The sequence below is a fragment of the Anopheles coluzzii genome, chromosome 3, assembly GCF_943734685.1.
Source record: "Anopheles coluzzii chromosome 3, AcolN3, whole genome shotgun sequence".
Classification (NCBI taxonomy): Eukaryota; Metazoa; Arthropoda; class Insecta; order Diptera; family Culicidae; genus Anopheles; species Anopheles coluzzii.
The window spans coordinates 6,384,067-6,410,950 of NC_064671.1; the positions used below are offsets into that span (position 1 = coordinate 6,384,067).

At 51.5% G+C, this 26,884-nt stretch overlaps 6 protein-coding genes across 6 annotated transcripts; 3 read left to right on the forward strand and 3 right to left on the reverse strand.

The window, feature by feature from the left end:
• Positions 1–123: 123 nt before the first annotated feature.
• LOC120954842 (venom dipeptidyl peptidase 4) lies at positions 124–2,945 on the reverse strand. The gene is made up of 6 exons (XM_040375092.2): positions 2,586–2,945; positions 2,427–2,504; positions 2,292–2,344; positions 640–2,216; positions 364–569; positions 124–276 (listed from the first exon to the last, which is right to left on the reverse strand). The coding sequence occupies exons 1-6, from the start codon at positions 2,847–2,849 to the stop codon at positions 187–189; spliced, it is 2,268 nt and encodes a 755-aa protein (XP_040231026.2). The 5' UTR covers positions 2,850–2,945; the 3' UTR covers positions 124–186.
• Positions 2,946–3,312: 367 nt separating this feature from the next.
• On the forward strand, positions 3,313–5,120 carry LOC120954844 (uncharacterized). The gene is made up of 3 exons (XM_040375094.2): positions 3,313–3,964; positions 4,061–4,732; positions 4,798–5,120. The coding sequence occupies exons 1-3, from the start codon at positions 3,908–3,910 to the stop codon at positions 4,993–4,995; spliced, it is 927 nt and encodes a 308-aa protein (XP_040231028.2). The 5' UTR covers positions 3,313–3,907; the 3' UTR covers positions 4,996–5,120.
• Positions 5,121–6,873: 1,753 nt separating this feature from the next.
• On the forward strand, positions 6,874–8,889 carry LOC120956526 (uncharacterized). The gene is made up of 3 exons (XM_040378044.2): positions 6,874–7,112; positions 7,207–8,502; positions 8,588–8,889. The coding sequence occupies exons 1-3, from the start codon at positions 7,056–7,058 to the stop codon at positions 8,780–8,782; spliced, it is 1,548 nt and encodes a 515-aa protein (XP_040233978.2). The 5' UTR covers positions 6,874–7,055; the 3' UTR covers positions 8,783–8,889.
• A 1,457-nt stretch (positions 8,890–10,346) lies between these two features.
• On the forward strand, positions 10,347–12,234 carry LOC120958057 (extracellular matrix-binding protein EbhA-like). The gene is made up of 2 exons (XM_040380606.2): positions 10,347–10,489; positions 10,573–12,234. Exons 1-2 carry the CDS (start codon positions 10,439–10,441, stop codon positions 12,112–12,114), a joined length of 1,593 nt encoding a protein of 530 aa, XP_040236540.2. The 5' UTR covers positions 10,347–10,438; the 3' UTR covers positions 12,115–12,234.
• A 171-nt stretch (positions 12,235–12,405) lies between these two features.
• On the reverse strand, positions 12,406–14,137 carry LOC120958058 (protein croquemort-like). The gene is made up of 4 exons (XM_040380608.2): positions 13,703–14,137; positions 12,789–13,633; positions 12,628–12,718; positions 12,406–12,558 (listed from the first exon to the last, which is right to left on the reverse strand). Exons 1-4 carry the CDS (start codon positions 14,135–14,137, stop codon positions 12,406–12,408), a joined length of 1,524 nt encoding a protein of 507 aa, XP_040236542.2.
• A 48-nt stretch (positions 14,138–14,185) lies between these two features.
• Positions 14,186–26,650, reverse strand: LOC120956590 (ralBP1-associated Eps domain-containing protein 1). Its single transcript, XM_040378192.2, has 7 exons — positions 25,266–26,650; positions 22,402–23,306; positions 21,536–22,337; positions 21,301–21,469; positions 20,134–20,843; positions 14,707–20,037; positions 14,186–14,318 (listed from the first exon to the last, which is right to left on the reverse strand). Exons 1-6 carry the CDS (start codon positions 25,410–25,412, stop codon positions 19,390–19,392), a joined length of 3,381 nt encoding a protein of 1,126 aa, XP_040234126.2. The 5' UTR covers positions 25,413–26,650; the 3' UTR covers positions 14,186–14,318; positions 14,707–19,389.
• Between the last annotated feature and the right edge of the window lie 234 nt (positions 26,651–26,884).

Consider the following 26,884-nt stretch of genomic DNA (forward strand, 5'->3'; position numbering starts at 1 on the left):
ATTCTACTGCTTTTTTTTTGCACACAACACATTCAAAATAGATCCGAAGTACTTACAAGTGCACACCTTGATGTAGATATCTTGACTTTTCGGATACAAAAACACACGAACGTGACAACGCTCTACTGCTAGAGACTAGTTTCCATTTAACGTGAACCGGAAGCGGTCTTACAAAACGTTCGAATTCTACGCAAAGCATCGATCCCAGAACTGGTCCATCGTGTGGTACAGATGGCGCTGAACACCCGACAGCGAGTGAGCCTCATCCGGATAGCTCTGCAGAAAGAAAGAATAAAGCAAAATAGAGATACCCCATTGTGAGTGAGGGAGAGCCACAAAGACGCCAATGTTGTTGTTTTTTACCATCTGCTCAAAGTCGATGTCGTGATCGAGCAGCGCACGGACAAACACCATCGATTGCTGATAGTGCACGTTATCGTCCGCCGTGCCGTGAATCAATAGGAAGAGATGATTTTTCAACTCATCCGTGAAGCTGCTGATATCGCTACGATCGTACCCAGCACCATTGTCTGTCGGGCGGCCCATGTAGCGCTCGGTGTAGATGGAATCTGCGGGCGAAGAGTGGATTCTGATTAGAAAAACGCATCCATCAAACATCAATCCCCCCTCCATTCATACCGTAAAACATCCACGAAGTGACCGGCGCAACGGAGATACCGCACCGGTACACCTGCTCGTGATCCTTCTCCAGCGTCATGGCGGTCGCATAGCCGCCGTAACTCGAGCCCCAAATACCCGTCCGCTCGGGGTCGATAAATGCGTACCGCTCCTGCAGATACCGTGCCACCGCAATCTGATCCTCCATCTCGTACGTTCCGAGCCGGTTGTTGATGGAGAACAGGAACTCGTAGCCCTGGTTGCCCGTACCCCGGCCATCGATCTGCGCGTAGATGACGCCCTTCGTCGTCGCCATGTAGTTCGCGAAGCCCACACTGAAGCTATCGGTCACGCGCACCGAGTCCGGACCGGCATACACATTCACCACCATCGGGTACTTGCGGGTGGTGGCCGTACCAGCCGCCGCCTCCTCAAAGTCAATCTCGGGCGGCAGGAAAAGCCTTACCGATGCCTCAAACTGCCCATCATCACCGACGGGAACGCGCAGGAAGCGTACCGCAACCTTCTTGTACTGCTTCAGCTGCTCGCGCCGCTCCACGTTCCATTCCCAGTCCAGTACGAGCTGACGGTCGGCCGTGCGATAGATCTGCGTGTAGGAAGGTGTCGGCCCGGAGCAGGTCGCCGCCATGTAGGAGAGGTCCGCGCTGAACGAAACGCTTGCAAAGTTGCAACGAACCGAAGAACCCTCCAGCTCGTCCGTTAGGCCGCACGTTAGACACTCTGCGTTGCGGTACACATGGCGGTGGTGTGGTTGAGCGGCCGGTACAGCAGTGTAGTACAGGGACTGTGTCGTCTCGTCGTACCCGTTGATGGAGGACACGGTAAACTCGGTCGGAGTGCGCGGAATCGGTGCTGTCGATCCATCGCCGGTAAGCTCCATCACAGCACGCCAACCGTTGTTTTCTCCCATCAGGAAGCACCGATCGGGGCCGTAGCAGCGTGGCGTGTACAGATCGTACCACCCGTTCGGACGGTCAAATCTTACCGCCTCGGCGCAGGTTCCACTGACGGCTGCACACTTCTGGAACGTTGCCACATTCTGCCGCCGGTTGGTCCAGATGACACCGAGCACATCTTCGCCGGCCCAGTTAACCGTACCGAGCACGTGATCCTCTCCAACGGTCGCAATGGGGGCTGGTAGTTCTACCCAGGTAGGGTCAGTCGCGGACAGATCCGTCACCTGCAGATGTACGGTCGGGTTGGTGGTGTTCACCTTCGGATAGCGAATGCGCAACTCCTCCGGATACTGCTTGTCCGTATCGTCCGGCGACCCGTACAGATGGTAGGTGAACTCTTTCACCTCCCGATCGTCGAAGCTGGCCATGGCAAGGCGGCGCCCGTTCGGCGAAAACCACAGCGTTGCATCCGTGCCGAACACTTCCTCCTCGTACACCCAGTCGGGGATGCCATTGTAAATCACGCCCGGCACGCCGTTGGTAGTGAGGGAACGTTCCACGGGGTCAAGCAGCGAGGCACGGTAGTACACGTTGTTATCCTTGACGTAAGCGAGACTCTGCCCGGTCGGGGAGAGGATGCAGATGGACACCTCCTCCTGGTTGGCAATGTGGTACACCGCGCTGAAGGGGTGGGCAACATCAATCAAACGCTTAAGTGGAGTGTTGCTACGATTGACGACAATGTTATCTACTTACTCGCTCAAGGTGTCGTAGATTGCGTACTTCGATAGAGATGAATGTCTAAACACCTGCGGACGAGAGGTAAGATTGATAAGAGATGAGTTTGCATATTAAATTGGGATCCTGTTTTCTCTCTCGCTCTCTTCTTACCGTTCGAACGTCGTACCGGACAAGGGCCTTGGTGAAGTCGGGCTTGATCAGCTGAATCGAAGCTCCCCGGAACTGGCTCTGTAAGAAAGGGAACCAAGCTGTTGATGAGAGAACCTCTTCACAACCTCTTCACACTCCACAAGCCTAGCGCCAACCTACCAAAGCGTCAGTCGTCACCACCACCACACTGTCCCCGGCGTTAACGTTCAGCTTCACGTAATCTCCACCCTGCCGGTACAGCAACTCCTCCCCGGACAGCCACGTCCCGTTGAAGCCTCGCAATCCGAACTGGTTGGGGATGATTTCATCGAACGTGAAATCTTTCAGCTCCCCGGACGCCTGCTTTGCTTCGTACGGTGCTGCGAAAGAATGGCCCACGAGCAGCAGGCCAGCTGCAAGCAGTACTGCCGTGTACTGCATCATGTGACGCACAACGCCTCGACTACTTCTCAAGATCACTCTTACTTTCTTCCGCGAAAACCACAACCGATCCGGTCGGTGGTCAGCTAATTAAATGAAGCCAGAAGAAGCCTTCGCTCTGTCTCTTCCCGTAAGGTCTCCGCCGACACAGCAAATTGCTGATAGTGTAATCTTTTACTATCATTTTCGATAGACCGGTGGGCAGGTCGTATGGCCATATCTCGGTTAATTCAAAGACCGTATAGATAATGGTGGGTTGCTTCGGACGAGCGATGCCAAAGCGCTCGTAAGGAATTAGGGTGATTGACAAGCGAAAGAGCCTGTTGAGCAGAAGGGGCCGGATTAGTGGTGATGAAGGCAATAAAAGGTCTATGAAAGGATGGGTTCTTGAATTCGATTCGCTCGGGATAGGGAACTACTGCCATACAGACATAACTTCAGTTTTACTACTGAAGTATGTAATTTTGAGTGGTTTATTTGTGATTTTCAACAATTTCAGGTGGAATTCTACCCACGAAAGGAGGTTGCTTCAACGAATCAACGAACATCACTAACCACGGTCAACTGTCACGTGCAGCTAGGCTTGTGTGGCGTTGTCTTAGCAACGGTTTTGCTGCTTGACGCTCTCTGGTGGCGATTTGGTAAACTATGCATCGTTCTCGCTCGATCGGATCTCTTCTGCATATCACAGCATTTGTACGAGTGAATTCCAAAATCCAGATGAAAATCAACCACTTCTCAGCCGAATCAATGTTTAATAGTAGAAAAGAGACACATCTATCGCATCTTTCGAGCTCTTCCAGCATGTGGGAATATCTTCGGGTCGCACCAAATCAAACAAAGACGGTGAAGAAGATACAGCTTGTTTGAACAATCAATGTTCTCATGTGGATGTCTGTGCGTTTCGTGCTCTTGTCTTTCTTTTTGGGAAAGTTGTATCAACTGTTTTGCTAGCCAGATTTTCTACTACCCTTGCCGACAGACTGTTGGATGGATTTAGTCGCCTATCATCATTTCGACCGAGAGGAGATATTACGCACGGCACACTGTAGTTCCTAATCATGACGCGCCGTTCTCTACTCTGGTTTGCCCTATCGTTGGCAGTGCTTGCCATCAACGTGAGTGAACAGTGATGGTGTCGAGGCTGCCAGATTAGTGCATCTTGTTTGATCTCTCTCTCTATCGTGATCTCTCCTTTTCAAATTCACTTCCAGCTGCAAGATGCATCCGCCCAGCTGGACAACGCGATCGTCAGCAAGCGCAGCTCGATTAACTCCACGCTCGTCTCCTTCTCCAACAACATCGTGAACAAGGTGAACGATTACTCGAACAAGTTCGTCAGCCTGCGCAACGATATGTCGTTCCATCTGAAGAGTTCCTCGGAAACGATCACCCAGTTCCTGACGAGCGAAAGCATCAGCCAGAATGCACTGCTCGCGCTGGACGTGCTGCAGAAGTCGAGTTCAACGCTGCAGTCGAGCTCGTCGGCATCGATCACGGTGTCCGCCAGCTTCTCGTCCGTTGGGACGTGTATGAACACCAAAATGCAAGCGTCCGTCAGTGCGACGTTCAGCGCATTCAGCACGGCACAGTCACAGTACTTTAGCATCATCACCAGCTCGTCCTCCCCGTTCCTGTCCACCTGCCGTTCGCGGTTCTCCAACACGGCCCAGGACTCGGTCAACCAGGCGGGCGATCGTTTCCAGGACTGTCTGAACGATGAAAACAACGAGCAGGGCCGTGTGTCCTGGATCATCAACAACTTCGTGACGCTCATTAAGCAAAACTATCAGGCTCTGGGCAACCATGTGCGCTCCTGCGCCAGCCTCGGCTCACCCTCATCCCGGGAGGAAGTGCAGGCTGAAATCAATGCCTGTTACAAGGGGGTACGTGTGTGGTTGGGCGATTGAAAGGGCGGACTTGTCCAATGACAACGGTATATTCATTCCAGATCTCGATCTACGTGGGCCCGATTTACGAGGCGACGATCGCACAGCAGTTCACGCTGATCAACACGATGATGCAGCTGGAGGTGGTGGCATCGAACAATCGGGTCAAGACCTGCATCAACCAGGTCGCCAAAACGTACACGGCAATGGCGGAGGGAATTGTGCCATCGCTTAACACGTGTCTATCTACTGGCCAGTAATGGAGAGGGGCAGCCACAACCAATAGCAGCAGTAGCAGCAGCAGCGTTTGCAACGGAAGCAGCTGAATATATATGTTTCTTCTTTGTTGTTTTATAGATAAGAAATAGGAAAAAGAGTCAAAAATTATCCAAAGGGGTTTGTTTGTTCAGTGTACAAAAAGGAAAGAAATCTCCTACATGATGGATGTCGGTGCCTTCATATATCTTTTGCAACGAATGGAATTAACGTTGAATATTACAGTGATTGCGAAATTATATAAATCTTCTTCTTATTTGTCATAACGATCGCGGTTGCACTAGGCCTGTCTTAAGATTCCAATAGAGTTGTTTTGTTTGCTAATAAGAATCGTTTCTTAGACTTGCTGGATTTGCTAATAAGAATCGGTCCATATAAGATATGAATCCAACCAAGTAGCCTGTTGTTAGGTTGCAGTTTTGACATCTGTACAACGGCGCCCAGCCAACCAAAAATAGATCGTATGAGGCTAGAATCATTAGAAATAGCCGCCAACAGCAAACAGCCTGGTTAGCAACTGACCAGGTGCATCTCAAGGTGTCTTCAATAGTACAAAAAAAATAATAATAAAATAAGGTCAATCACAAAGTTGCGTTGTCCTTTCCAACGTCCTATCCTTCACGATTAGAGGGAGCTCTTTTTTTATTATTTTTGCCTGCGTCATACACTTTGCAACATATTGCTACCAGTTTGTTCAAGTGGTGCTGCAATCGGGTTGTTTACCTGCCACCAGCAGGACCTTGGATGTGTTATTGCAATCCACATTGCCCGGGCGTGATTCAAGCTTCAAGAGAAAAAGCTGAAATTTTGAATCTTCTAACACAAAGACAATCTGAAAAATTGAGCATTTTGTTCGTCTAGTGCCTTGTCCCATTAAATGGGCATCGACATCAAGATCAATCGATTTAGCCCTGGAATGATCGGTTTTTTTTTGCAAAAAATCATTTGATTTAATTTGAACGACTCTAGTGACTAGTGTTTCATGTAACTGAACCTCACCAGAGAGTTTCACCTTCAAGGGTGTTCTGTTTTACCGAAATAACAGCACTCAGGATGGATGCAATTGTTCAAACTATTCAAAGAATTGAGCCACAACAGACAAATGAATGTCGGGGACTCATTCTTCCTGGTATTGCTTGATATATTGGCAAATATTGGAGCAAGCGTATTCTCACAAAACGAACAGAGAACTTCATAGTTGCTGGTGAATAAACAAACATCACCACTTCGCAGATTTGAAGCTCCTCAGGGATAGCGTTTTAGTTGGAATAGCATGGAAGGAGGGAATATATCCCAAAGTAGTATATGGTCTAATCATCGGTAAATATTGGCCCAGCTGTACGATGATCCTAACCGCCAGCAATATACCTTCAATCCGCATTAGATTCATCGGAAGATTAGTGATGGTAAATGTTTTCCGAGCAATTACTAACGCAACTAAACGTCCAACTTGGACAAACAGATTCAGACGAGAGTTTAGCTGAGTTGATTTCAAACTGCCCGACTTTTGCAAAACTCGCATCAAACATATTGCTAAAAAATCATTTTGAACTATTATTACATATCATATTTTAAGCATGTCTGTTGCCATAAACATTTAGCTCAAATTTTTGCCTCTTTTATTTCTATCACATCCAAAATGTGTTCCCATCCAAGCATCTTTCCAGGTTGTACAAATATTTAAACGTCTGGCTAGGTGAAGACTGAACTGAAACCCCGAACCCGAAACCGAGAGACCTGCAGTAGGTAGCCGTGATTGCGCAGGCAGTCTGTGCTACTGTTGCAGTGCCCTGGAAAAGGATATGTTGCTGAAGGGTGCGGGGGGAAGGAAATTGGAGAGAGAGAGGTGGAGAAAAAAGATGGAAAAGATGGTGCTTTGGCCAGATTCGGTAAACATGCTGCCGTCCAAAAAACTAGAACAGATCCACCCTGCCAGACACGGCCGGAGTACGCGAGAAGTGGTCGAACCGAACGCACGCTGTTCGTAAACTTCGTCTTTGATATACTAATAAGTTTACCGTATCGTAGTTAGCCTTGCATCACCATGGGAGTGTGGAGCGCTTGTACTGTGCTGCTGATACCGCTGCTCTGTGGCTTGAGCGTACGTGAGAGCCGTGACTGTCCTGTTCTGTTCTAGTAAGCGCACGCAGTTGGTGATCTTTCGTTTCTTCTTCGCCCCTTTGGCCTTCTTCTAGCATGGTTCGCCGGATCTGGGACTGGACATTTCGATCGACTTTGTTACGAGCAATAACCCCAACATCCAATCGGCCGCCGGTATGGTATCGTTCACTACGTCCGATTTGCAGGGCGCGATCGGTGGCTACCAGCTTGCCAAGCTGAACGGCGCCACCAACCTGATCGTGTCGGGCGAAGCGCTGATTTCCCTCGTCGGTAACATCACCGTCAACGTGAACGATGTGCTGCGCAATATCTCGTTCGTGTCGAGCAACAAGCAGACGGCCCCGTCCTGTATGTTTGGCAGCATGAACGCCACCATGGATCGGGCATTCGCTTCGCTCGATCAGGCGAGCACGCTGATCAAGAGCATCCAGACGTCTACGTCTTCCCAGAACACTGGCGCTCTCACGTCCTGGGTGATGATGATCCAGACGGCGATGACGGACATCTCCACCTATCTGGACCAGCTGTACAAGGGTGTGGCGGCGGTGCTTGCCTCTGGCCAGCCGCTAACGCAGTCCACCATTCAGGCAAACATCAACCAGGCCGTGCTGTTCAATCTGGCCGGTGCCATTTCGGTAGTGACGACCGCGGAGAAGGGTCTTACCACGACCGTGCGCGCGATTCGCTCCTCGTTCGAACAGTCGGGCAACATTCTGAACTCTTACAGCAACGATCTGAACAATGCGTTGAACTCGGTCAACAATACGCAGAGGGATTACTACAACCAGGTGGTGGGCCGCATTTCCTCCTACCAGGGCAAGATCTCGTGGGAGTTCGGCTGGGGTGTGACCGATATCAAGAACACACTGTCGCGCGTGAACAGCTTCGTCTTCGATCAGGATACGAGCAAAGCGGCCCAGCAGCTGAACATCTCGATCGGTGTCACCAATACCGCGATCCAGTCCAACTCAGTCATCATCCAGAGCAGCATGCAGAGCCAGATGACGCAGATCTTTACCGGCGCGGAATCGTTCATTCAGACCAACGTAAAGGCGCTGGTGCCGGTGTTTGATAAGTCCCTGTTCGGTCTGGCCGCCACCATGTCCGGGGGTGGCGCGTTCGCTAGCAACTGCAACTTCAAGTACGGTGGCGCCATCACGAACCTCGAGAACAACATGCGGGACGGACTGCAGAAGTGCTTCAATGACTATGCCAACACGGGCTACACGGACTCGTTCGTCAGCGAGTACAACATGGTGATCCGCGAGCAGACGCGTACCATCGCAAACCGCATCAACTTCTGCCTTAATCTGGGCTCCAACACCTCGCCCAAGGTGATCAAGCTTGGCATTGCGGCGTGTCTTTCTGAGGTGAGTTAGTGTACCTAGTAGAAGTACAATTTCGTTTCCGATTATTCCAAACGTTTTTCTTCTGCTTCTTCTTCTCCGCCCCTAGACGGTCGCGCTGAGCGATGCCCTGATGAAGGATGTAAGCATCCAGTCGAAGCTGGTCGTGGCAATGATCAATCTCGAGAGCTTGGCAACGGTGCAGCGTGTGGAGAGCTGTGCGGCCATCCTGAACCACGGACTGGTGGCCAAGGCGGCCAAGCTGGATCAGCTGTTGGCTACCTGCCAAACGACCAACCAGTAGTGTAGTAGTAGAGGAATAAAAGAATGAGGCGTAATAGCTGTATGTGTGCGAGTATACTCGACGAACTAATAAATAATACCAAACCGATGGGTTGATGGATATTAGTATTGATTGGTTATACATTCGATATACCTGATAGTGGCGAAAATATCCCAAATTAAGAGAACTTCGGGATCTTTAATGAAGATTTGTGTGATGAATCTTCTGTACGAGTCTGGAGACCTGAGGAGCCAATGGAATCAATTTCAAGTCTCTTGAAGTTTGTGATTTTTTAATCCAAAGATCAATCTATCAATATTAATAAATTATGATATTCAGCATTCTCCACCGATAAACGATTATTGTTGAATCCTTATCAATTTCGCATCTGCTTCATCTTAAATAATTGCAATTTACACAAACAAAAACCATAAAATGCTGCATTCTAATTACAGATGCCTTAGAGATCACTTTTCTTATTCGAAAATCTCAAGATTCATGATCTTCCTGAGAGAAAAAATTAAATAAAATAATCTTACAACTGTCACAAACAATCGACAAACATCTGCGATCTGTTCCCGTTTCTCAATCTCATCTTCTTTGGCGCAACCAACCGTGGACGGTCAAGGCCTGCTTGTACCTCTGAAAGAGCTTGACTACTCTTCTTCTTCTTCTTTTTCTTCTTTTGGCTCAACAACCGTTGTCGGGGTCAAGGCCTGCTTGTACCACTTGTAGGGTTGGCGGCTTTCAGTGACTTTTGGATCACCCCCATATAGCAGGATAGTCAGTCATGTCCTACACGTATGGCGGCACAGTCTATTTGGGGCTTGAACCCATGACGGACATGTTGTTAAGTCGTACGAGTTGACGACTGTACTACGAACCCGCTCGAGCTTGACGACTATTAGTGACTTGATAATTACCCATAGCAAGAGGCACGATCCTATACGTGGCTTGAACCCATGACGGACATATTGTTACCCGTGCAGGTTGATGACTGTACCAGGGTATCGGGTAATTTCCAAAATATTTCGCACTATTTTACCGAGGAATGAAGGTCAGGTTATTGTACTTACTCTACAAAACGCGTCCCGCCCTTTTGTGTGTTGTTATCAAACTTATCTTACTACGCTACGATGCTACTACGCTTCCAGAACCATCATCACCATAATCAATGGTTAACATTGAGGAACATTCAAATTCAATTTCCCGCGCAGGCTTGCAGGTGTATGCCAAGATCGAGAACCTACGCTCCCTTCTTATCAATCAACAACAACACATGGTTTGCTCCACACAGGGAGGGTATGAAAAATAAGGGCACGGCGACGGAGGGGGGTGGGGAGGGCACAACCTGGGATGGACAAACATAGCTAGTTTTCACGCAGGCGATCTTGCACGGTGATCATAACAGTTCTCGATGCTTCTTTGCGGAGACGTTTGCACGTGCCAGACAAATGGGGCCAACACGGGATCGGTCTGTGTTTTCTGAACGTTTTTCGCGCATTCTACCACCGACACAATGGCTGGGATTGTCCTGCTTTCAGGAGTCTTCGGAAGCGGGCACACAGCCGGTATAAAAGTACCTGCCCGACCGGGTAGTGTGATACAGTTTTCAAAGTAGTGCTCTCGTTGGCTCATCTAGCCCACCACACTCCCGAACAAAACACCTCAATCGCGATGCTGTGGAAGAAGGCCTTCCTGCTTTGCGCTTTGCTGGTCTCCGCCCAGGTAAGTGAAGCTTGTGGAGGATACAGACACGAAACCGGTAACTAACGATTTGTTCGGAATTCCTGCTTTTCCCGCTGTCCTAGGCGGCACCGCAACTCAGTCTTCTTGGAACGGTGACAAACGGCTTTCTGGGACTGCTAAACAATGTCGCTACCTCATTGATCTCCGGCACCTCGGGCACCCTGAGCGGTAGCCTTAACCTCGGCAACATCGGTGTCGCCGGCAGTGGGACGATCAGCACGAACCTGCCGATACTGAACCTCGTGAACAATGTGGTCTCCTCGACGCTGAACGCGCTGAACACGGCCGTCACCAACATCGGTACGGCGGCGGGCACGCTGCTGACCAACACGCTGTCCACGATCACGAACACGCTGAACAGCCTGCTCGGCGGTGTCACCACCAACCTGAACACCATCGGTTCCGGACTGTCGGGAGCACCGACCGCAGCCAACGGTCAGATTGTCACCAACGCGCTGAACAACGTGGCCACCGCCGTCAATTCGGCCGTCAGTGCCGCCTCGTCCGTGTTCGGCAACTCGACCGTTGCTGCCGCGCTGGGCAACCTGACGAACACGCTGAACGCCGATCTGGCCACCGCCATCCAGGCGATCAACAACGCCACCGCTAACCCCGGCACGGCCACCACCCTGCTCGGTGCGCTCGGCCCGAACGGTATCAGCTCGATCGCGACCTTCCTCGGCGATGCGGCCAACGTGCTGTACACTACCGCCAACATCCCGCTGCAGCTGTCCGCGGCCGCACAGGTCAGTGGAGCGCTTGCTGCGAACGCAGCCGTCCCGTACACCCCAGCCGGCATTGCCGCCGTCAACGCGACCGTTAACGCCGCCCTGAACAACGCCAACAACGTGCTGAACTCGGCGGTCGGTTCGTTCAACAACATCATCGCGAACGTTGCCCCGGCGACCAATGCCGCCCTGACGCAGGGCATCACCAACATCAACAACGCGCTGACCTCGCTCAACAGCGTGCTGAACCTATTCGCCGGCCAGACGAAGGCAAGCGTGACGGCCGCCGCCAACACGGCCATCAGCAACCTGACCAGCCTGGTGTCCACGCTCCAGTCGAGCCTGGCCGTCCTGAACACGGTGACGCTGAATGCCGTCGCCTCGGCGAACGCCTCCATCTCGGGCAACGCGTCCGCCGTGATCGGACCGATCGTGGCCAACCTGGCCAGCACGAACGCGACCATTGTGAACTGCTCCCGGACCTACCTGCCGCTGGCCGTACGCACGGACGTCTTCTACACGACCGCCCTCGGTGGCTGCGTAGTGGACGCGACCAACGTGGTGAACATCCTGGTCGGCAACACGATCGCGGTCGTCAACTCGGCCGTCACCCGTGTCCGCACCTCGACGGCCAGCGTCAGCGTGTGCATTGCGTCGCTCTTCCCGTCCACGCTCTGCCAGACCGCGACCGTGCCGAACGCACCGGCCTACATTACGAACGTGGCGCTCGATGTGGCCAACATCAAGACGGGTGAGGTGGTGGATGTGGCCAACACGGCCAACGATGTGGCGACCTGCACGAGCAGCACCGCCAACGCGGCTGCCGCCGATTTCGCTGCCATCGCGGCCGCGTACAACCAGTGCATCGGTGCCTAAGGATGGCGGAGCACTCTTTTGCTTCCTTCCGGCGCTGGGTAGATTTTGTTTTTAATACGAGCAACACAGGTATTCTAATAAAGATCGAACTTACTATTATTATCACTGTATCACTGCAAACTGATGTTGACGTTGAGTTGCTTCACTGACATTTGGCGGGCCAAGGTGTATATACACACATGCTAACTAGATAGTGAGATATGCCAAAGCGATGACAAGTGTAGTGCTGTTCGGACAGGAAAAAACAACTTCCGGCAGAAATTTTATTCCCAAAAGTGTTTATTAGTTAATCTACAGTGCCGTCTTAGCTTCTACCGGTTGCGGTGGACTTTGTAGCTTCCATCTTGTCACGGAGAAGTACACCGCCAGTACTAGACCGATTATTCCAAGCGCTCCCAGCGCATATGCGACGTAAACACCGATGTCGGGAAGTATCAGGATTAGCTACGGGAGTGGACACAAAATGGCGCATTAGTTGGTCAGTGAAATGGTCGGAAAAATGTCTCCGCTTACCTTTATATCGTCTGCCAACTCCTCGGTCAGGCTCGCCGTTTGCCGGAACCATAGCACCGGCAGCATCACCTCTGGTATGCCCTTCAGCAATCTGGAACAGAGAGATGAGAGAGCCGCATTACAAACAACTCCCTGCAATGATTTTACACAGAAACGCTTACGTCATGCCGTACTGCTTCACGTCCAGATTGACCTGCAGCTGGGCCCGCACACCCAACGGCACACCCGTGTACGGTTCCAGCTCCATCTCGAACCGATGCTCCTTCTCGTTCGGCTGCATCCCAGTTATCCCCTTCAGATAGCTCTCGTTCGCTAGATAAAAGTGGGGAAACGAAACCGTCGCCGGTGCACCGAACTTGCACCTCGAAACGTCCATCGCCCCATTGTCCAGCAGCGGACAGTCGGCTACATCCTCCGCAGTACACTGACACTCCGTCTCCGGATAGTGCAGCCCATTGTCGAACACCCGATCCGTCCCGATCCAGCGCAACCCATCGATACCGTACCGCTCCATCTCCTCGGCGTACTGCAGCGTGACCGCGCTGCACACGTCCGGCGCAAACACGCTCACGCTTGGCGGCGTGCCACTGAGCGTGCGGCCCCACGGTGGCCAAACTTCCCCGGTTGTGCCACGGATCTGGCCGCACTCGCCACGATAGTAGTCGGTCGCGTTCGCACCGTTCCAGAGCCGCATCACGCCGGTATTGTACACGCTATCCTTGCCCGTACCGATCGTGAACGTGCCGTCGTACGTTTCGCTACCATTGCGCCCGAAAAACCAACCGAATCGATCGTACGGCGGTAGATCGATCGGTGGCCGCGATTCCTCCGGAAGCAATGCGAGCAGGGCGAGCAGATTCGTCAGCAGCGTGTCATCGTACCCCTCGAATATCATCTCACGCACCAGCACATTGTAAAAGGGCGTGGTGGCCAAACCGTTCAACATGATGATGCCATCGACGTAGAACAGGAATTCCGGCTCATTGCGCAGCGCGTATCCTACGGTCTGCAAAAAGCGAAGGATCTCCACTAAGTGCCGCTGTTCAAAGGTGCAGTGTGCCACTCCCCCACTTACCAGAAGTACCGGATTGATGGTAACGACACGGTCCGTCTCGTAGTCACCGGCCGACAGCTCCGGCACGTGGTACCAGATGCGGCGCTGTTGGAACGTCAGCGTGTCGTTATCGTTCCACTTGAGATTGACGCGCTCGTGAACCTCCCGGAATGTGTACGGCCCGAGCTGCTCCAGGTGCGGCTTCTCCGTCAGGTACGCGTCCGCGTTCGTCCAGTTCCACAGGTACAGCTCCAGGTAGGTGTCGATCGGTGGCTCAATCCAGTTCTTGTACACCTCGGTGCCGGGTTCCAGCACGAACTCGCGCTTCGCAATCTGCCATATTAGCGCGGGCCACACCAGACCGAGCGCGAGGGCAAACACGCACAGCGCGGTCGTGCTGCCGAGGGCACAGAGCCGTTTGCCCGTCGGTGACCAGTTGGAGCAGCAGCGGCCCATCGTTGGTCGTTGTTTTGGGGCAACACAATGTTCGTGCTTTATGTACGGCGCTTATCGGAAGCTACTAAACCTCCGATATACACACGGGCGAGAATTTGGGCAGGAGAGTGACTGTTATCAGGCGACCATCAGACAGGTGATTAACTCTATCCACATTGTTTGGAACGGTAATAATAGATGTCTGAAAGGAGGTGGAAGGGATTAAACATATATACAACCACCAATCGATAGATAAGGTCCAAACGGGCCGTAAAGGGATGATGATGGATTATGAAAGAATTATGTGACGACAATATCGGGAAATAATTTTCGATGTGTCGGAAGGATGTTTGGGAAAATTTCACAACATATCTGTTGGAAATAGTTTTCGAGAGGATTTTGGGCATTTGGATAACACGGGTTTCTTCACTTGTAGGCACTAAATCAACTTATACTTTCGCAACAAATCAACACTCTTCCACTATTTCACAGATGTCCCACGACATTCGTCAAAGATCACATTCTAATATACCACACAACATTAACACGTGGTGCATCTGCTGAATGTTGCCATGCTGTTGTAATCTTACCTTCCTATACTACCTCCTCCTGGAGACCGACTCGGTACACTGCTCCGTTCACACTGAACCTATCGAAAATGCATCGCCGTTAACGCCCTACGGTAACACAATCCGTATGTAGAATGGTCAATTGGGAAAGCGAGCCCGAGTCCCGGCTATCAACACCCCGGTTCGTTCGGTGCCATTAGGCAATCGATAATCCATCGTTACCAGGTGCGCATTGTTTGTTCGGGCGCGCGCACTTAATCTAGATACAGCGTGAACGGACGAATCAATGCGAGATATCCCTTGATAATGCTATCGGATTTTCGGTTAATCATTGAGCTACCAAGCAGGAAGCTTACCTGCTTGCTTCAATGCTTCAAGCTGAGCTCTGCCATCTTTCATCCATCATTACAGATCGAGCTATTAACGATGACGAAAATGGCATTTGTTGGTCAATAGTGCTTATCATCTTCCTGTTGCGCTGTGTCACCGTAACGTTCCTTTAGACATTGTTAGTTCCAATGTTAGAGGATTGGAAATAACCACCGATGCATCACCGTTTTGGTGCCTTATCAGTACCGTGTAACGGTTAAATTAACCGTTTTTGTTTGGTGTTATTGAGCGCCATTCGAACACGTGTGGCTGATCCGTGATGATGATGATGATGGTGTTATCCTCTCTCTCTTGTTGACCTGCTCACAAAAGAGCACGTCGATGTGACATGGCCCTCCTATCCATGTAGACACCCGATCTCCGTCAGGTCTCGCTTCACCTGGTCGAGTCATCGAGATCGCTGTGCTCGCCTGCGCCTTATGCCGAACTGGGGATCGCTATCGAACACCTTCTTGGTGGGGCATGAGTCCGGCATCCTCATGACATGCCCCAGCCATCGTATCCTGCCAGCCTTCGCCACCGTCAGGATGCTCGGTACGCCGTACAGCCCAGCAAGCTCGTGGTTCACCCTTCGCCTCCACGCTCCATGCTCGAACACACCGCCAAATATGGTCCGGAGGATGCGTCGCTCAAACATGCCCAGAGCGTTTGCATCCTCCGCTCGGATGGTCCAGGACTCGTGTCCATAGAGAACCACCGGGCGAATCAATGTGCGATATATCTGACATTTCGTGCGGGCTCGAGGTCTTCTGGATCTCAGCAGCCGGTGAAGCCTAAAGTATACACGATTCCCCTGTACAATGCGTCTCCGGATTTCGCTGCTGATGTCGTTGTCTGAACCGTCCCAAGATAGTAGAACTCCTTTACTACCTCGAGATTGTCAACTAATACACTGCTCCCCGGATGGTCGGAGTCTCCGGCAAGTAGGTACTTCGTCTTCGTCGCATTGATTCTCGCCTCACACACCTTCGCTGTTGTTCAGCCGATGATATCATGATGATCATGATATCAATGTCATCCGCGAAGCCAAGAAATTGGAGAAATCGGTAGAACATCGTGCCCCTGATGTCGTTGTCTAGTCCCGCGCTTCGAATGACACCTTCCAGGGCGATGTTGAAGAGCAGACAGGAGAATCCGTCACCTTGCCTCAGACCCCTGTGAGATTTGAACGATTCCGACGTCAAGTTCGATACTCTCACCTTGCACTGCACCCCGTTCATGGTGGCCTCTAACAGCCGGACCAACTTCCCAGGGAAATGATACCACTGCACCTGGGAAGTGGCGGGGGCACCTCGTCTTCTGCGCCGATGCTGTCGCAGTTGTTACTGCTGTGCTGTTGCTATGGTGATTGCCTTGTTCTACGACTTGCGCCAGCCTCTCCTGCATCTGCACCATTCAGGTGTCCTTCGAAGTAGCGCTTCCACCTTAATCCTTTAAACCATAAAAATGGAATCGTGGGGTGCGTCATACACTTCATTCGGACATTTTTACGTACTCAAAGGAGGTAGTAAACATTTCGCTTTAGAATGACACATGCTTTGAGTTTATTCAACGTTCTTTCTTTCTCTCCCTCTCTCTCCCTCTCTCTCTCTGCCTAGTTTTGTTGGTTTTTACGCACAGCGGAGATCTGCACAATTAGATTCTTTCACTAGCATTGACATTGATCGTGTCTCTTTCGGTGCGGGTGCTCCTTTCAAGGGCGAAAGAAAAGTAGAAAAAACACACAAATTATGACCTCACTTCACCCACTTTCATACCTCCTACCGATGATAGTCCTGGGCCGGGTGGCACTCAACTTGCAGCTGAACAAACGGCGCGGGATGCTGCGAGCTGCTCGGTACGCAAAGCGGCCATAAACCGTCGCCCTCAGAAAGAGAAACAATTGGAGGCGTCGCGGATGGAAAAGGGGAAAAGAAACCTCTAACGATCTGACGAAACGCATTCATGATTTAAAGATCCATTTCAACCGATCTTATGCATACTTGGCCGTACCAAATGAGTGCGCTTCCCCCACGAGTGTGTTCGTAATACTTAGGTCGTGTCGTTTGCACTGTGACTGTGAAATTTACGCCATGAATTTAATATACCAACTACTACTAGTACAGTTCGCGCAAATAGGGGAGAAAAATATATGTATGGAGCTTTTTTGTTTTGTTTGCGCACCGACGTTTTCTTCTTCTACGTTCTATAAATAATCTCTCTTTCTCTCGTACTCTTTGATTATAAACGATCCCCGGGGGAGGGGGTTTTGGATTCGTTTTGTTTTGTATTAATGTTCTGTATTCTTTTATCGCTTGCTAACGCATTATTACACATCGTATATAAAATAGAATCACCCTTCCAGGTTCGCGTTTCGCGTCCTTACATACCACACCCCTCTCCGCCAACAAGCCATACACAGTCCACATAATGTAACAACACAAGCTTTTTATACGTCGCCATTGTTCTTATCAGTGTTTTATGCTACTACTTCCCCAAACGACACACTAAAAACGTACGAGTAGCCGCCCCTCGGGGCGGTTGTTCCTTCCTACACAGTAATCTTCCCTTCGCTTCCCTTGATAGCTTCTACTTTAACAAACATTCACTTTGTTTCGTGTCTCGATCACATGCGCCGATGATAGTGTTTAGTGTTTAGACAGTAGAGATTTACGTTTAATTTATATAATCCACGCGTCCGCCCAGTCCATCGAGCCACCATTTCAACAGTTTCTTTCTTACGAACATGCGCTCAAGCGTCCCTTCCCACATCCGCATTCTTCCCAACATCAACGATCGTCATCTTTCGCGCAATATTCATAGATTCCGTTTTGCACAATTTCCACCATTCATCGAATTTGAATGAGCTCTCAGCTATTTAAAACATATTATTATCGTATTTTTTGTTTTGTATTGTTGCGTTTCCATTGCGTTACGACACGACACAGGCAGAAGAGCGCTATACAGACTAAGTATATTAATTCATCATTAAAATATGTAAGATTTAAAAACATTGCACCACCATGGGGTGTGCTACTCTCTAAGCCAGTCAACGGGTTGCGGAAGTGTTCAACACACATACACATACGTACAGACAAACACACACACATACACGCATACGTACACATGCATGTCTTCTGTATATATATATTCCCTTTTTTCTTCTTCTTCTTCTTCTTTTGTTGCTTAATGATTAACAGTGATCCCTCGCTTGCAGCGCAGCACAGCAGCATGCACATTTTAACGATTTCAAGCATTTCGAACGTATCGAAGTATCTCGCCATCGAATGGCGCTATTTTTGTGCGGCGTGTTGGGAAGGCATAAACTGGACAGAGAGGGTGTGCTGAGGACACAGAGAGGAGGAGCGCGTTAAGGACTAAGTGAATAGCAATTGAGGAGATATTTTGCAAGGAATGAACTGCTGCAACTAATGACGATAAAAGCGGAGGGGGGGAGTTCGTTACAAGGACAGGAAAGTACAAGCTATTTGTCACAAAAACAAGCTTAAAACGTATGCAGTTACAGTTACAGTTTGGTCCATAATTTATAACGGAAAGGATGCAATGTGTGTTTGAGTTTGGCATCGTGCCGCTTCGAGCATCTCAAACTCAAAATCTTAGATGAAAAGGTAAGAGGAGGAACGTTTTAGCATACCTGTCCTCATGCACCTACTTAAATCAAAAGCTACTGAAACGATCTTGGAAGTGACATTTCAATGAAAATTGTAAGAAAAGCGGAAATATGTACAGTACACAACACATGCGCAACAGCGGACAGCGGAGTAACAAAACACAACCATCAAATATTGTCCCAGTGGCTAGACACACACACACACACACGGCACAGGGATGAGTATCAATTTCACAATAACACGAGATAGATTCGATCGATCGGGATAACTATAGGCAAAAGGATAAATCTAGCTAAAACATACGAAAGAGGAAAAAACGAACACACCCCACCGCACTCTGATCCTATTTACAAAACGCTGCAATGTCTTATTCGTTTCTTTTCGAGAGACACGGGGAACCTTGTGGGAGGGTGTGTGTTCGCGCGGGAGATATAGAAAGATAGAGAGAGGAGAAAGAGAGGAGACATGCTTCGTATATGCGTTCGAGATGTATATCTTTGACGATCTAACTGCTAAACGGGACACGATCTAAACACAGTATCCATGCAAGTTGGATGTTGATTATATGGCTTCCTTATAGTCAGAGGCAAAACACACTATCTAACACAGAGCACCGTCACACGAGGGGTGGTAAAACGGTGCCCGGAGCACGAACAAATGGACCAATGGAATCGTGTCCGATTTAACCGACCGAACCACCCGCTCATAGATTCGCGTGATGGTGCGAATGGTGGTGGTTGGTAGTGTGGGACGAGGACGTGCTGGACACGGCCGGCAACGAAGACGGACCGGTGGACAGCATGGTGGAGGTGGTGCTGTTACTACCACCACCACCACCACCGCCCAGTATCTGCTCCTGCAGCTCGATCTTGATGCGAATGTCTTCCCGCTTCTGCTGAATGTGCAGCAGTTCCTCGCTCAGATCGTTGCATATTCGCAGCAGCAGCAGATTCTGCTCCTTCAGCTGCTTCAGCACGTCCGGCATGACGGGCGGCGGGTCGTTCGCTTTAAACCGGACCTGCCGCAAGCTGTCGCTCAGCGCGGAAATGCGCTTATCGTAGTCGCCGCCGCCGCCGGACAACACCGCACCGGACGTGTCGACGCTGCGCGATGTGACCAGCGGCGGTTGCTGCGACTGGGGCGACTGGGAACCGCGGGCAGCCGACGCCGCTGCCGCTACCAGTCGTCCGTCGGCGTGCGGCTTACGGTATACCTCGAACGCGCTGTTGCGCGGCTGATGCATGACGAGCGATTTCGGCAGCGTGCCGGAACCGCGCGGTGTGGAATGGTGTGTCATGTTGCCGGCCGCATCGAGATGGATCGTTGTGATGTTACTCGAATCACCGATTGACTACCCGAGGGGAGGGGAGGAGATAGAAAAAAAAACAAAAAAATGCAATTAATTATCGTCTCACACCGCAGTACGATGGAAAAGTCCGATACCAACCCCAATCCGCTGTCCGGACGACGCTCCACTGGGAAAGTGGGTAAAGTCGGCAAACCCATGGGCCGGCTGTCGATGACCGGTGGGTGCCTCCCCGGTCGGCGTTACCCTCGGTGGCACCTCGGGCGGTGGTGGCATCTTGAGCGGATCGCCTATCGGTGCCATGGCCGCACTGTTCGTCGTGAGCTTCAGCTTGTTCAGATCCAGGCTGCTGCTGCGCGTGTGCCGATGGGCGGACGGTCTCGGTGGCGGCAGCGGCGGTGGCGGTGGCTGCTGATCGACCGATTGTTTCTTCGCCAGCGAGGGCAAACGTTCGATGGTGGCGGTTGCGTTACTGCCACCCGCACTACTGCTGCTGCTAGCCGCAAAGCCGGACGCATCGAGCGAAACGGTCATCGAATCGTTGCCCGAGTGCGCACTGCTCGCTGGATGGGCACCGCCGGAATCGCGCTGCGGCGGTGGCGGTATCGCACCGACACCCTTCGACGGTGGTTTCTTCGGCTGCGGTCTTTGGATGGCACGTAAATCGCCGCTATTCGTGAGCGAGTCCCGTGGCGTGCTGTGATGATGGGGCAGTGGCGGTTGCTGCTGCTGCTGCTGCTGCTGGGAAGTTTGTTGCTTCGGGCTGGAATCGTCCCTCGTTTGGACGACCATTAGGCTGCCGGTGCCGTCACTACCATAGACTAGACTACCATTATCGACCGCTTCAGCACCTGGGAAGGGGGAAACGGGAAAAATTGTTTAAGAAGAGATTCACACTAGTGGTTGAAGCTCGGAATCTGAACTACCCGGTTCCGATTCCGTGCTCGGAATCAATTCCGAAACCGATTCCGATCCCGGAATCGATTCCGGAGTAAATTCCGGAGCCGACTCCGATTTCGGTATCGACTCCGTAGTCAAAATCGTCTCCGGAATCGGAATTGACCCGGAAATCGCTGATGGTGTTAGCCGATTCCGATTCCGGATTCAATTCCGATTCTAAAGTCGTTTCCGATTCCGAGGTCGATTCCGATTCCGAAGTCGTTTTTAATTTCGGAGTCGATTACGATTACGAAACCGATTCCAAAAACGATTCCAGTACCGATTCCGGACACTGATTCCAGACCTACTATCCGGAACCGATCGCGATCAAAACTTCATTTTTCCCATCACTAATTCACGCACACTTACCAACAGGGGTAACACGTAATGGGACAGGATGCACAATGTGTGGATTGGACACAATCGCTTGCGTCGTTCGCTGCAGATCAAAGTTGACCGGCTTCGGGCCCGGACTAGAGACGTTCGATGTGGGAGATTCCATGAACTTGGTCCATTCTTTCGTGGTTGAGTTCCACTCCTACAAAACACCGAGAAAAACAGCAATAAAAAAACGTTCGCATTATCTCAAAACCACACCCAGTACCTTGTTGGTTTTTGTGTTCGGTGGCGTGGCTGGATGGTCGGCCGATTGTTTCACCTTCTGGGCCGAACCGGCCGCGTGCTGTTGATGGTGCTGCGCCAAAACCGGCGGCGAAACGTTCGGTGGCGTTTTGCGACCGCCAGTCGTGGACACAGCCGCGCTGCTGCTGTTGCTGCCACTGTTGCTGCTGCCCTTGGTGGCGTTGGCGACCGATACGGAGCCGGTCGTACCGCTGCTGCTGCCAACACCGGTCGCCGACGATACGGAGGGCGGGCTGGCATCGTGTGCGGCAACGCTGACCCCTACCGGCGCGCCACCCCCAGCCGGCGCAGCAACCTTCGCAAACGTGAGCGTGTCCGGCACCGGCACCATGCGCTGATAGTCTTTGTGGGCGTCGAACCGCTTCCGGCTGCTGCTCTCTACATTGTCATCGCTTTCGAGATGTAGCAGATCTGCTTCCGCCGGTTCGGTTCGTTCGTTAGCGAGGGAAACATTCGCACCGGCGGCAGCACCAGAACCGCTGCCACCGGTCGTTGTTGGCACCTCGGCCGAAGCACTGGCCGGCAGAGCGGAACTGCCGGACGCACCGCCCGCTGCCGGTTGAAGCAGTGAGTGTTGCAGTAGCGTTGGCAACAGACAGGGGGGTAGTGTGGCCGGCACGGGTATGTTGTTGCGACGCAGCACCACCAGATGCATGGCGGCGGTAAATTCGGCCAAGTTTAGGGCGCCATCCCGCGTCACGTCGCACATCTGCCAGATGTGTCGCAGCTCGTCGATCGGGATGCGTGATTTCTCGAAGAAAACCCTACAAAATACCAGTAATTTTGTATTCTAAATGAAGTGATGGAACACAAGTCCACACAACTTACCTCGCAACCGGTCCGCTCACCAGCCCGTGCACGTCCGGCTGGATCGTGCGGAACTGTTTCAGATAGTAGTCCTTCTGCGTTTGTGAAATCTGGTAGAAATACTCGAGATCAATCTCCTGCTCGTCCTCGTCGCTGCTGTGCCGGTCGGACGATTCCTCCTCCGTGCCCAGCAGCTGCCGCTGCTCCTCACACACCAACCCCTGCCAGAGGGTTTGATTGGCCCACGGCCGTTCCGCGACGCTGTTCGTCGGCGTCGGACTATCGCTTGCCGTACTCCACGCTTCCGGCGATCCTCCACCACCACCACCGCCGTGTCCTCCGCCATGACCACCACCACCGGCACCCCCGCCCACCAGTGGATGGCTGTTGCCGATCATCACAATGCCACCGCCCTTCAGCATACCGACCGTGTGCCGCTCGCGCTCACCCCGAATCATATTGACCGGATCATCGTTATGCTCCACCTCGGAGTCGGTGCTCGGCTGGTCGGAGTTGGTCATTTCGCCCCCGGTCGAGGCACTGCTGTCCTGTGTTGTGCTGCCCGCACCACCGCCTCCACCCGCTACACTGCCAGCCATTTTTAGCGAGGCACGACGGTTCACCTCACTGTAGCCGTTGCGTTCCAGCGTGCCCGTTTGGCTGCCGCCGGCCCCGGTACCGCTGCCCGATCCCGCCGCCGACAAGATGCTCGAGGAAAGGGACGAAGAGTCGCCCGCCCCGGACGATGGTCCCGTCGCCGGATCGATCCAGCTGAACTGGGGCAGCGGCAGATTGACCGAAGTTGTAAGAATCTCTTCCCGCAGCGGGACAGCGGCCTGGTAGGCGGCGATCAGCTTCAGACAGCCGTAAAACTGCTGCCGGGAAAGGTGCAGTGCCGTTTGGGGAATGCCAGCCAGTGCCGTAATCTACAAAAAAGAGAAACAAAGACGCAGACATGTGAGTGAGTGGTAGAATTTGTTGAGAAAAAAATGAGATACACAAGAGAGAGAGAGAGAGAGAGAGAGAGAGAGAGAGAGAGAGAGAGAGAGAGAGAGAGAGAGCGTGGGGTAGAATTTTTGTTTACTTTTCGATAAGACCATGAGGCAGGCACCACTGTTCGTGTCAATATGCCTTGTTTTAAGAAGTTTCACATTTTAAAGACCGACAGACGCGATCGAGTAGGCTGTCTTACGCTTACTGGAGCAACTGGACGGAGCTTTTTAAGGGGGTTTTAGTTCAGCTCTAGTTCAAGATTCTGAACAACAAAAAAATTCCAATAATCCTTAGTAGAACATATGAAAAAAAACATTCAACATAAACTGTAGAAAAATGAAAAACTGTTCCAATCAACTTTATCAGCCAACCAGCAGCTTTAAAAAGCCCCACAATAATGGATCGCGTTGCGCCTGTTGCATCGAGGCAAGCGCTAGTGGAATCGGAAACTGACGCCACAAACCCACACCGCAAATAGTAGAAACAAAAAAAATGGGTCTATAAATACCGTGCCTAAAACACAAAACGGCTTGTCTAGTGCCTGTGTGCCTGTGTGTTTTTGTGGCCGTGGTAGTGACCGACACCTGTGGGGCGGTTGTGGTGTTGTATTTCGCCCACCCCCCCTAACGTTACCGTGGCGCTTTCGTGCGCTAATCATAAATTATGTTTCTCCGCAGTATCGTCGCCACCGCCTTCGGGTAGAGGAGCGGAGGGGATTTCTTCATTTCAATCCCCCCCCCCCCCCACTTCCGTCCACCTCCAAAGTCTTCTAATTGGGACGTGTGCTATTATCATTAGTGGGATGGTGCACGAAGGAGATTAGACTGCTGGCTCAACGACCGTCTGGGACCGTAAGGGAGGGCGAAACCACGTCCCAAGACACCAATGAATATATGGTGTGCGTGTGTTTATGTGTGCATGTAGAATCGATGACTTTCGCCTTCCCGTACCCCCCAAAACACGCTATTCAAGTGGAAAGACTTGCCCATTGTAGTTAGTAGCAAAAAGAAGTCCCTTTTTTGGTTTCGATAAGGCACTTAAGTGACAGGAGGAAAAGAAGGCATTCTTTCAGACACGGACTCGTCCAACATGCACTGGATTTGTGTTTTGTGTTTGGTTTGGTCCTCGTGCCTCTTGCTTCAAATTACCCCCTTCCCAAACTGGGAGGATTTGGATACCAAAAAGTGAAAGCAAAGTTCCGATGGAAGCTTGCCAAAAATCAGCTGACAAAATAGTACACATCCGCCCGCGCGCGTCCGGTACTACAATTTATAGTACACCACCTCCTACCCACCCACCTTCTGCCGGGGGTGGTGGACGGGATCGCAAACACGAGGAAAGGAAGTAAAAGGATGTGTGTGTGCGAGAGAGTGTAGCATCGGTAGCACGGTGGCTTCATTTAGTTGACACTTCCTCCTCCCGCTCGGCTGTGTTCGTGTTCCTGTGCCAACTTCCTGTGCGCGTTCTTCTTCCTGCTCTGTGTGTCGATGGCATCGGCATCGGCTCTCGTACCCGGGGGCATCCGCCTTTCCGAGGTCATCCGGTACAGCGCGCATGCATGCCCAATCGTGTCAACCTCTCTCCCGTGTTCATGTTGATTTTATCATCATCCCTGGTGCGCTCGTGTGCCCCTCTGCATGTGTGTGTGTGTGTGTGTGTTCTGTATGGATGAATGTATCGCCTTGCTCCTAGATTGCTCTTTCGTGCATCGCAAATACTGCTCCCGCGGCCGTCCGCTCACTCTCACCCTCTCTCTCTCCCTTCCTGGTGATTGCGCTAATTTTAGATAAAAACCGATTAAATCGCCAACATTGATGGTAACCCCACCCCCTCCCCAAACCCACCAAAACCTTCCGGCGGTTCTTCGACTAGCCGCCCGCTTCCCTACTAACCTTGTTTATGATCTCGCTGGACAGGTTGGCCGAGCGGAACAGTGACGTCGCCTTCAGGGCCGGTATCTTGCCCGCCCCGTCCGTTTCGCTGCAGATTTTAAACAGATCATTGTAGTACCGCAGTTCCGCCTCGCTCAGCTCATCCATCGTCGTCGTGGTGGCTGTGAATGTTCCTGGTTGCCGTGGAAACAAAAGTCCTGGGCTGGGTGCTGGACCTGGTCGCTGGCTGAAGGCTCCACACTTTCGATCGAAGTTTTTTTTCCGGTGGAATGGTGTGTGGCGGATTGAGGGGCGCTGTTTGAGATGGATTTTCACCCAGTTGTGGTGACCTTTGGCATGCAGCCCACTCACAAGCGCACACAACCACACACTCTACACGCACCGCGTAATGCACGGATGACACGCAACCGAGTGTGTTCGGGGATGTGTGTCGTTGCTTTCTTCTTCTCCCCCGCCACGGGGCTACACTACCGACAGCCCACCCAGTGACCTAAACACGGAACGGGTCGGAACAGGGGGTGGGGCGGGGAGGGAACGACGAGGGCGCAACAATTTAGCAAACAAATCAACCATCAACCCTCCTGCATGCCGACGTGATTCGGACGCGCACACACCAGCACGGCGTTCACACACATTGGGCACTAAATTGTCCCGTCGGTTGAGGATGGAAGGTACCAGAGTGGGGAGGGGATGCGATACGCGTGTGTACCGGGAGCACTTCCTTTGTGACCTCACTCACTCTCGCTCTCTCTCTCTTTTTTTTGCTCTGTAGATTTCCCTTCGCACGAAAACACTTTGCACTTCCGTTTCCGTTCCCGTTTTCCAGCCGATCCGTGCTGAAAAAGAGCTTGTTATGCGTGTGTGCGTTTGGGTATGGAGGAGTTGTTGGCACAATGTTGGGCATCAACTCTTCTTAGCGGTGTTTTTCCGCTCACACTACTCTGGCAGATCTAATTTTGGTCCCCCTTCCGCTTCCGAACACCGTCCACCACGGGGATTGGCCCACTGACACTCGTCGGGGGAACAAGATTGTCTTCTCCACTTCCACCGATACACCTGTGTGGTTTTAGAAGCTACACCAGCTCATCTTTTCTCCGCAAAGACCCGAGGCCCCTTGTGGGAGGTTTCTTTGCCAACGCCGATGAGCGCTTCTTTGACCGGATGAGCAGCTGCCTGCTCCCTGGTTTCGGTGCTGCGGGGGTTTTTCTTCCTTCTTGCGATCGAAACCCGATCACACACACACACACGCTGATGCTGTTTTGGTGCTCCCGCGACCCGAACCTATCTATTGGTACATCCGTACGTGCTGCGCTGTTTTGCTGTGTTTTTCCTTATTTTCCGTTTTTTTTTCTTTTCAGCTGCTTGCACATATGACGGGAAGCTGACAGCTCAGCAACGCACAGTGGGAGCTCCTACGGTCACGGGAGCAGCACTTTGACGTGATCGATTTTGGTATTTTTGTATTTTTTAGGAATTCAAAAGCACGTTGGTATTGTTTCCTGCAAAAAAATATTTGATTGGAATTTATGTAAAAAACGTAAATATTTGAAACGTTAAGTCACCAACAGCAATCCATTTAGAATTTCAGTTTTAAAATAACGAACAAAAATGCTACCTGT

Bases quoted from the DNA above. Each gene is read 5' to 3' on its own strand.
- LOC120958057 (XM_040380606.2), top strand. From the start codon at position 10,439: ATGCTGTGGAAGAAGGCCTTCCTGCTTTGCGCTTTGCTGGTCTCCGCC. The intron at 10,490-10,572 runs GTAAGTGAAGCT...CCGCTGTCCTAG, and splicing joins CTTTGCTGGTCTCCGCCCAG to GCGGCACCGCAACTCAGTCT.
- LOC120956526 (XM_040378044.2), top strand. From the start codon at position 7,056: ATGGGAGTGTGGAGCGCTTGTACTGTGCTGCTGATACCGCTGCTCTGT. The intron at 7,113-7,206 runs GTACGTGAGAGC...GCCTTCTTCTAG, and splicing joins CGCTGCTCTGTGGCTTGAGC to CATGGTTCGCCGGATCTGGG. The intron at 8,503-8,587 runs GTGAGTTAGTGT...CTCCGCCCCTAG, and splicing joins TTGCGGCGTGTCTTTCTGAG to ACGGTCGCGCTGAGCGATGC.
- LOC120956590 (XM_040378192.2), bottom strand. From the start codon at position 25,412: ATGGATGAGCTGAGCGAGGCGGAACTGCGGTACTACAATGATCTGTTT. The intron at 23,307-25,265 runs GTTAGTAGGGAA...TCTTTTTTGTAG, and splicing joins CCAGCGAGATCATAAACAAG to ATTACGGCACTGGCTGGCAT. The intron at 20,038-20,133 runs GTTGGTATCGGA...CCCCTCGGGTAG, and splicing joins CGTCCGGACAGCGGATTGGG to TCAATCGGTGATTCGAGTAA.
- LOC120958058 (XM_040380608.2), bottom strand. From the start codon at position 14,137: ATGGGCCGCTGCTGCTCCAACTGGTCACCGACGGGCAAACGGCTCTGT. The intron at 12,719-12,788 runs GTAAGCGTTTCT...TCTCTGTTCCAG, and splicing joins GTGAAGCAGTACGGCATGAC to ATTGCTGAAGGGCATACCAG. The intron at 12,559-12,627 runs GTAAGCGGAGAC...CCACTCCCGTAG, and splicing joins AGTTGGCAGACGATATAAAG to CTAATCCTGATACTTCCCGA.
- LOC120954842 (XM_040375092.2), bottom strand. From the start codon at position 2,849: ATGATGCAGTACACGGCAGTACTGCTTGCAGCTGGCCTGCTGCTCGTG. The intron at 2,505-2,585 runs GTAGGTTGGCGC...CCTTTCTTACAG, and splicing joins TGGTGACGACTGACGCTTTG to AGCCAGTTCCGGGGAGCTTC. The intron at 570-639 runs GTATGAATGGAG...CTTCGCCCGCAG, and splicing joins CACTTCGTGGATGTTTTACG to ATTCCATCTACACCGAGCGC.
- LOC120954844 (XM_040375094.2), top strand. From the start codon at position 3,908: ATGACGCGCCGTTCTCTACTCTGGTTTGCCCTATCGTTGGCAGTGCTT. The intron at 3,965-4,060 runs GTGAGTGAACAG...ATTCACTTCCAG, and splicing joins TGGCAGTGCTTGCCATCAAC to CTGCAAGATGCATCCGCCCA. The intron at 4,733-4,797 runs GTACGTGTGTGG...TATTCATTCCAG, and splicing joins TCAATGCCTGTTACAAGGGG to ATCTCGATCTACGTGGGCCC.